The following is a 10,055-nucleotide window of genomic DNA, read 5'->3' as shown; positions in this document are numbered from 1 at the left end:
AAATATTACTTTTACTGTTAATGATAGTTATGGTAATGGTTTTAGTATTTACATAATAATACTCATGATAAGATAAATAATAATACTTATAACGATAATAATCATAATAATGACTATAGTACTTATAATGATAATTATTATAATACTAGTAATAATAATAATAACTATAATATCTATAGTAATATTACTTTTACTAATAATAATAGTGATATTAATAATAATAATAATACTTATAATACTATTAATAATGATAATGATGGTAATAATAATTATAACTATGTTAATAATAATACTAATGCTTATAAATGATACTAATACTAATCTTTAATGAAAATAATAATAACATAATGAAAATAATAATTTTTAATCGTTCTCATAATAATATCGGTATTCCTAATCTTTTATATACATATACTTCTATGCATCGTGTTAATATTTTTATAACCTTTTATATCTATATGCTCATCTTAGTATATTTATGATCATAATCATAACATAATAAATCTCATTTTTTTTATACAAATATCATTATATTGTTATTAAGGTTACGATTTATGATAATATTAATAACAATACTAATAGCAATAATAATAATGCTAATTAATTATAATAATAATAATAATAGTAATAATAATAATAATAATAATAATAATAATAATAATAATAATAATAATAATAATAATAATAATAATAATAATAATAATAATAATAATAATAACAAATAGTTATATTTAGAACTACCTCATAGAGTTTTTTTAAAAAAAAAATCACAGCCCAAGTACAGGCTCGAACCCACGACCATTAACTCACCCCTCATGTCCTTTAACCATTCGTCCATTAGTTTCTGTCTGATTAAAATCCATCCCATTTTTATTTAACACTATATCTGTTTCATCTTTTTCTTCTTCTTCCTTAATTCAAAAAGAAAACGAACCAGGATCAAATCATTGCAAACAAAATTAATTCATGGTCTTTAAGGTTCTTCAACAATAGAGAAACATTTATTAGCTGATTAACTTGTTTAAAACAGAAACAGATTTAAATAAAAGCTGCTGAAACAGAAAAAATATAATGCGTTGAACACCCATTCAATCTCGAATTTTTAGAAAGTTTTAGACCAAGCTTACTGAATGAAATAAGTTCAAAATGTATCCTATAAACTATCTGAGTTATCAATTTAACTTAAAACGTCCAATTGAACTCGAATTTTGCTAAGAACACAACGTTTGTCTTTTTCAAAATTTACTTTGACTTCGAAATTGGAACTTGATAGCTAAAATTGGAACTTAAAACTTTCCAGTTAGTTTACTTGGAAGATTTCTATCCTAACTGCAATCAAATATTTTGAAATTTAACTCGAATTCAATGTTTTCAAAAAAATAAAACTCTACAGAGTATTACCCGTGTTCATCGTGTTCTTTAAATCAACTTTGTCAATTTGAAGTAGTTGTAATTGATAATTGTTATTGATAGTGTGATGTTGAGTAGTTTACCATATCACTGGACAATTACATTGTTATATAGAAGGGTTGTGGTCTCGTGTTGAATATACAGAAAATAGAAAAATAAACAAATAAATAAGAAAAAGACTGATGTGGATTACTAACAAAATTAGATGATTAGTTGACTTTATATTTTGGATTTAACTGGTTAAAGTTGATTGAAATCAATCTTAGAGACAGGAATTAGATTTTAGAACAGTGAGATGGTGATAGGAAACAGAATACGTATATCTCTGGTATATATACATATATAATTGTGTTATATATATAAATTGCTGTATCTGTATTGATATATATATACATATGTATAATCGTATTTTATATATATGTTGTTATGTATATCTAATTTTTATATATCTAGTTAAATATATCTGTTTATATGTATATATAATTCTTAAGTTTTTGATGATTAACAAATATATTAATAATATTAATAATATTACTAATAATTAATAATATTACCAATAATAATAATATCATTGATAATAGACTTAGTATAATAAATGATAAATAATAATATAATAATAAAACTTTAATAATTTAGTTAATAATAAAGATAATAAAGTGATAATAATAATCTTATTAATGATACTAATAATAATTCTAGTTATAATAATTTTAATATTATAATAATAACATTAATAATAATAATTACACAACTTAAACATATCATATTTTATATTAGAAGTAATAATATTACTAATACAAATATTAATATTAATATCAACAAAAATAATTATAATGAAAGTAATGATAATATATCAATTTTATTCAGACTTGTAATTATATTTTAATATAGTACCATTTATTAATTTATATCATTTTTATTAATTATATAATATATTGAATCTTTAATATTTATTAATTGTATATATATATATATATATATATATATATATATATATATATATATATATATATATATATATATATATATATATTACAATATATATGATATTACTTATGTATAGAATTCATACATGTATATATATATATATATATATATATATATATATATATATATATATATATATATATTTTCATTTTAATAGCACTTAACTATTCTGTATATTATTTTACATATTAAATTCTAATGATTCAATTACATTTTATTATTTCCACTACTTACATTTATATTTATATATACATATATTTACAAACGGTTGTTCGTGAATCTTCGGGAAAAGTCAAAGTCAAATGCATTCATGAAAATAGTTCAAACATTTTGAGACTCATTTTAATAAACTTTGCTTATCGTGCCAGACTCATTTACTGATTAAGTTTAAATTTAGTCTGAAATTTACAGATTAAGTCCAACTTACATTTTACTAGTTTTAAATGATAAACATTGTTCGTTAATCTTTCATTCTCAAGTCTCAAGAGTAACGTGACTCTTAATTGAATAGTAATATGAATTGTGAAAAAACTTTTGAGTCGAAAAGCGAATTTACTTTCTATTGGGGGCCGTTTAAGGCTTGTAAAATCGATGTTGGGAAGTCTATGCATTTACTATTTGTCGCTATTTATTTGCCCGGAACTTGTGTTAAAAGACTTAGAAAGTTTGGGATCTCAATTTTTTCGGGGAAGCTCTCATGTAACACCCCAGCTTAACATGACCACAATATTGTCCGCTTTACCGGCAGGCGCACGGCTTTTTCTTGACGACCACCACAAGGAGCACTTTCCCAGGAGGTCACCCATCCTGGTCGTGCTCTCGCCCGAGCACGCTTAAACACAAGGTACTCACACACCCACTCTGCCTGTGGCCTCAAAATGCGTTGTGTCATTTAAGCTTGAGTATTACCTTATAATCCCATGATCACTCATGTCCGTGGGCGATGTGGGAGTTGCCTAGGGTGTTACATCACCCCCTCAGGGACTCATCGTCCTCGATGAAGTTTGCCCCACCACCCCCAACGGTACATGAGTGGCTCTGATACCATTCTGTAACACCACAGCTTAACATGACCACAATATTGTCCGCTTTGCCCGCAGGCGCACATTCCCAGGAGGTCTGACCTCCTGGTAGTGCTCTCGCCCGAGCATACTTAACCACAAGGTACTCGCACACCCGCTCTGCCTATAGTCCCAAAACGCGTTGTGTCATTTAAGCGTGAGTATTACCTTATAATCTCATGATCACTCATGTACGTGGGCGATGTGAGAGTTGCCTAGGATGTTACATCTCATGATTCCAAAAAAATGCATTGGGTTCAATGGGAGTTAGCATTAACTTCTTTGGGTTTGTTGATGGCTCATGGACTTGGCATTGGTCGCGTGATAATTTAGGGTCCAGGAATGAATCGTTCGTGCAGGATCTTAAAGACAAGGTTGGTCACATTGTGTTAAGTGCAGGTACCGACTCATGGTGTTTTCCTTGTCAGACGACTTGGATCAGTTCTCTGTTAACAAAACCATGTCACATATCGATGAACATATGTCACCCTCATCCAATATTTACACAATGTGGATTAAGCAAATTCCTCTGAAAATCAACATTTTTATATGGAAATTGTGATATTGCTCTAAATGAACATATATTTAGTCGCAATATCATCTCAATATGTAAAGTTTTTAGTTGTAATTATTATATTTTTAAGTTGTAATCGTTTAAATAAATAAATGGGAAGACGAAGCACGAAGATTAAAGAATTGAAGAAAAAGTGCCACTAAAGCCTGAAAAGTGTCACTAAAGCCATAGTGCACTCAAAAGTGCCACTAAAAGTGAGTTAAAGACTTGCGCGGATTTTGGAAGTTAAGGAAAATAATTTTTTGTGCAAATTACAAATTGCAAAACGCAAAGTACAAGATATCTACGCGTAGGAAAGGACGTTCAAAAATCTGGAACCGAGACATAAACCGAGTATCAATGCGCGAGACAACGGACCTAAAATTACGAGTCAACTATGCACAAGAATATAATATAATATATATATAATTATATATATATATATATATATATATATATATATATATATATATATATATATATATATATATATTTTATATATATATATATATATATATATATATATATATATATATATATATATATATATATATATATATATATATATATATATATATATATATATATATATATATATATATATATATATATATATATATATATATATATATATATATATATATATATTAAATATTATGTCGGCAAGCTTGCAAACAAAAGATCCTGAGCTATAAAATGGTGCCATGCGATCGCATGGCCTTCACTCACAGCACCCATGCGATCGCATGGGGTGCAGAGTCAGAAATCTTCTATAAATAGCAACGGGTTTTGCTGAATTCAACACACCATCATCCAATCTCTCCCTCTGTGTATATATATATATATATATATATATATATATATATATATATATATATATATATATATATATATATATAATATAGTCTAGTTTTATATTAGGTTAGTTTGGGTAATGTAAAGGTTATTTTACGGGTTTTAAAGTCGGAACTCTGTCCCTGTAACACTACGCGATTAATAATCACTGTAAGCTAAATTCTCCCTTTCTAATTATGTATCGTGCTTAAGTTATTATTATGCTTATTTGAGCTGAAGTAATCGTGATGTTGGGCTAAATATTAAGACGAGGTTATTGGGTTTTGGATCATAATTGGGGTTTGGACAAAAGACCGACACTTGTGGAAATTGGGCTATGGGCTATTAATGGACTTTATATTTGATAAATATAGAGATTTACAATTTGACGTAACTATAAATAACCACATACGTTTGATCGGCTACGGTGAGCGGGATATTTATAAATACTAATAATTGTTCATTTGATCGGACACGGGGATGGATTAATAGTCAATGGACTTATTAAAACAGGGGTGGATTACATTCCAGGGAAATTGGTCTAATTGTTAATAAAGTATTAAAACCTTGGGTTACACGCAGTCGATAACCTGGTGTAATCATTAATAATATATTAAAACCTTATTACAGTTTAAGTCCCCAATTAGTTGGAATATTTGACTTCGGGTATAAGGTTAATTTGGCGAAGACCCTCGCACTTTATAATTATGAACGATGGACTATTATGGGTAAAACCAGATACACATATTAAATAATCCAGGACAAAGGATAATTAACCCAGGATAATAAATTAAAATCAAAACGTCAAACATCATGAGTACGGAAGTTTAAATAAGCATAATATATTTTATTTCATATTTCCTCGTACTTTTATTTATTGTTATTTTAATTATTGTTATTTATTTTACGCACTTTAATTATTGTCATTTATCTTTAAGCTTAAAATATAAAATCGACAAACCGGTCATTAAACGATAAAACCCCCTTTTTATAATAATAATAATTGTAATATATATATATATATATATATATATATATATATATATATATATATATATATATATATTGTACAAATATAGTTATATAAAAATATAGTGTAAAATAAGCCGTCTCCCTGTGAAACGAACCGGACTTACTAAAAACTACACTACTCTATGATTAGGTACACTACCTATAGTGTTGTAGCAAGGTTTAGGTATATCACATCTGTAAATAAAATAATTAAAACTTGTGTAATATTTTGTTGTATTTCATAGTAAAATATAATAGTATTTCGTACCCCTCCGCTGCATCATCAGATTGGCACTTGATAGGCTCCCTACATGACAAAATTTATCTCTTCGTGGCTTAGAAATTGTGTCCATTGCATGCGCTTCATGTAGCCACAACATCGAATCAATTCATCATGTAATGTTTGAATGTGAGGTTGCTCTGGAACTTTGGAGAAAAGTAAGAATTTGGGTTAGTTTGTTGTCACCGCGGTTCTCATAGTGGACAAATTGGATAGCTTGGTTCGAAGATTGGCGCGAGTCGGAAGATACGAAGGTTAGATTGTATGTCATCATTGCTACTACAGTTTAGTACTTTATGAGATTCAGAAATAGCAAGATTTATCAACCACGTCTGATGACAAATAGTGCTTTATTCGATTTTATTTGTCTTTTTTCTTTCAGTTGGTATAGGGTATGTTTGGCAAAACTAGCTGTTAGCTGTTAGCGATTAGCTGAAAGCTGTTAGCGATTAGCTGTTAGCGATTAGCTGTTAGATGTATATAATTGTTTGGCAAAGTAGTTGTAGCTGTTAAAAAAATAAGTAAAATGACAAAAATAGACATTAGAAAAAATAGTTAAATTTCATCATTCATTTTAAATTTTGATTTAACAAAACGTAGCCATTAACAAATAACCGAAAACATATATTGTAATACTAAATTATTTTTGACGAGCATTCCATATTAAAGTAGCAATATCGTTACGAACATGTTTCATCTCATTACTTCTTCCTTCAAATATTCCTTCGGCGCTTCCGTTACGGTTACTAACATCAATAAGCTCATCTCGTGGTATGTAATTTAGATGTTGATCGATTATTGCAAACATAATATCTTCTTGGCTGTTAGTACGGATGTAGTTATGCAACGCAAATGTAGGCGTTATAACATCAATTTGTGTTTGCACACTAAACCTTGGCATTTCACGAAGTATGCGAAATCGTTTCTTCAAAATTCCGAATGACCTCTCAATATAACTTCGTAGAGATGAATGTGAACGGTTGAATGCTTCTTGCATATTATTTGGGGACTCCTTTTGAATTTGGGATTGATGGTATCTTGTCTTGGGATATGTAACAAGGTATCCCTTTCTGTATGGATATCCTTTATCAACCAAATAATATTTACCTGATAAAAAAGTTTAAACAAATCGTGTTGGAATTTGAAAAAAGTAACATGAAAGAATAAAATAGATATGTATATTTACCTTCAGGCGGTTGTGGAAAGTTAATTGACTTATTTTGGATTGAGTGCATAAACACACGTGTGTCATGTGCTGATCCCTTCCATCCGACTGATACATATGTAAAACACATATCAAAAGCACACGTTGCCATTACATTGAAAGTAGGTACTCCTTTTCTACCAATATAAGGCAGTTGTTGACTCTCTGTGATGCAGACCCTTATATGTGTACCTTCGATACATCCGATGCAATTCTAAATGTAATTTCAACATTAGAGACGTAAAAATTTAAATAAATAAAAGATGACATTAATAAATACATTACCTTGAAATAGGGCATATATCTTTTGTCGTTCATGATTTGAGGTGGTATTAGTTGAAAAGTTGGATCTTTTGGTCTTATAATGTAGCGTGCTAGACCTTGAAAACCTTTATCTCTACCAATAATTGCATTTAGAACCTCATGAAATGCTTGACTAATAGTCTCTCCTGAACGCTGAAAACGCTCCATAACATCTCTATTAGATAACCCCAATGCCAATGTATACATAAATATCCCCACCATCTCAAATGTGGACATTTTATCAGATGATTGCAATCCATAGTTTGTTTCAAGTTCTCCACATAATTTCCTAAACAAATCCGGATGCATTCTAAATGCATTTACACATCGTATTGGATGATCATTTAAAACTTCCATCACCCAAGCCTCGCCTGTTAGAGATGATGTCATGCACGGTTCCTTGTATATATACTTATAATAATATGCCGCAACAAGATCATTAGTATAGCACGAATCCAACAACAAATTAAACAATGCCGTTTGTGTATCTTCTTGCTTATCTCACTATTCATATTAACCCTATCAACAAATTCATAATACTACTTCAAACCAAATGATATTATGAATATACTTTCACTAGCAATTCATTAACACAAAATATTCGCAAGTAGAAATTTTATATAAAAAATATACCAAATAACATCCAACTAATTTATGTCACTAACACATATAAGAAAAATAAAAGTGTTTCAAAAAAATTGTTTAAACTAAGAAAAACTATGCTAAAAGAAACTTTAGGGATTTTGTTTTCGTTGCAGCCACGCTAGCCTAGCATTATCACTTCGCATATTGATGAATATTTCCCTTTTCACCGGATCTTCAAATAAATCAATTGCAAACAACCACAAATCCCCTGCTTCTGTTATTAATCCTACATCAACCATCCGGTTTAGCTCACCTACAGCAGCTCCAATAGTAAACTTAGTACTTTCATCAAGTTTGGAAGAATCTGCTTCTAATATCTGTAGAGCACGTTGTTGCACCACACTACTTTGCGCTAAATGGTTCTTAAGCATTAAAGATCCCGTTGATTCTCTTCCTTTACGTTTCATGTTAGCTGGTTTGGGTTTAGTGTTTATTTTAGAAGTCATATCAAATTTTTTAGCAACCTCAGTTGTGACTGGTGCCGATGCATTTTGTTGAATGGTTTCATTAAGAAGGTTGCTATAGAAATTGGGATCTTCTGTTTCTAAGTCCTCTAGATTTGAATGCGTGTCATTGTTAACTTGATAAGCATTTGCATCAAAAAGTATATCAATATCATCATCCACAAGGTTCTCAACATGCACATCATTGATTGTACTTGAGTCCATTGAAGGCGCCACACAATTCAACCCACTAGCAACTACATCCCCAAATAACTGATCCCATTCGTCTTGTAGTTGTGCTGATGGTTGATTTCTTCTAATTGGTGCGTATTTAGAGTTTTCCTATACACAACATAATTGTGAATCATTAGTTAAATTAAATGAATTATATCATCATAACTTTATTTGTTGTTCAAAAATTAAATAACTTATATTAACTTACCGCAGTTTTAGTTTTCCACCATTCATCAGAACAATTAAGTTGTTTGGTACTTTCATTCTAACCAAGACCAGTCTCTCCATTCTTCAGTGACTTCCAAAGGTTGTAATCCTTTCTCATACTATCATACTTGTTTTTTAAAGCTCTATTGCTGTTGAATTTATGTTTTATAGATCTTTCAAACTCGGGTTGAAGGGAAACCCATTTAAAGGGAGAAGTTGGACCATGCTTCGTGATATACATATTTAAGAACTGACAAAATTCCAAAACCATCTCTTTTGTCCAGTTTTCTTTCTTTGTATTCTCAGGTTTTGAAGCCATCTAACAACGTGATAATATATGAGTAATAGTTTGATACTTAAATTATAATGCCCTTTATCCCTTAAATCAACTTTCTACATACACATATAATACCCTTTATTCCTTATAATATATGAGTAATAGTTAAAAACTTAATGTAACCTACTACAACCACTAATAATCACCAAATCTCAAATGGAGTGAAAAATTAAAATATATGAAACAGTATCAAATTCGTAAAATATCTCATTGAATTGATTCATATACAACATACACATATTTGTTCATTCTTAGCTAATGCACATATTTGTTATTTGTTCATTCTTAGCTACTACAACCACATATAATACCTGCTTGCTTCATTATATAATATTTGTTTTCATAAGATTTCACTATTCAACTAGTGATTGATTTATATAATAAGTTCGGGTCAAAAACTGTGTTTTTATCATAGCTACTATTCTAGAAGTTGCAAATTTAATCCTTTGTTGATAAATAAGTTGCCTACCTTTTTTTTTTTTTTTTTTTTTTTATGTGTTTGTGTATGTTTGTTTAAAACTCATCAAGTGGTTAACATTAACATTA

General features: G+C 29.2%; 1 protein-coding gene across 1 annotated transcript; it reads right to left on the bottom strand.

The window, feature by feature from the left end:
- Positions 1 to 6,776: 6,776 nt before the first annotated feature.
- On the bottom strand, positions 6,777 to 8,033 carry LOC139853602 (uncharacterized). The gene is made up of 3 exons (XM_071842983.1): positions 7,626 to 8,033; positions 7,323 to 7,554; positions 6,777 to 7,243 (listed from the first exon to the last, which is right to left on the bottom strand). The coding sequence occupies exons 1-3, from the start codon at positions 8,031 to 8,033 to the stop codon at positions 6,777 to 6,779; spliced, it is 1,107 nt and encodes a 368-aa protein (XP_071699084.1).
- Positions 8,034 to 10,055: the final 2,022 nt, after the last annotated feature.

Source organism: Rutidosis leptorrhynchoides, chromosome 6 (assembly GCF_046630445.1).
Source record: "Rutidosis leptorrhynchoides isolate AG116_Rl617_1_P2 chromosome 6, CSIRO_AGI_Rlap_v1, whole genome shotgun sequence".
Classification (NCBI taxonomy): Eukaryota; Viridiplantae; Streptophyta; class Magnoliopsida; order Asterales; family Asteraceae; genus Rutidosis; species Rutidosis leptorrhynchoides.
The sequence above is the reverse complement of the archived record's forward strand: the minus strand, read 5'-3'. Positions and strand labels throughout refer to the sequence as shown.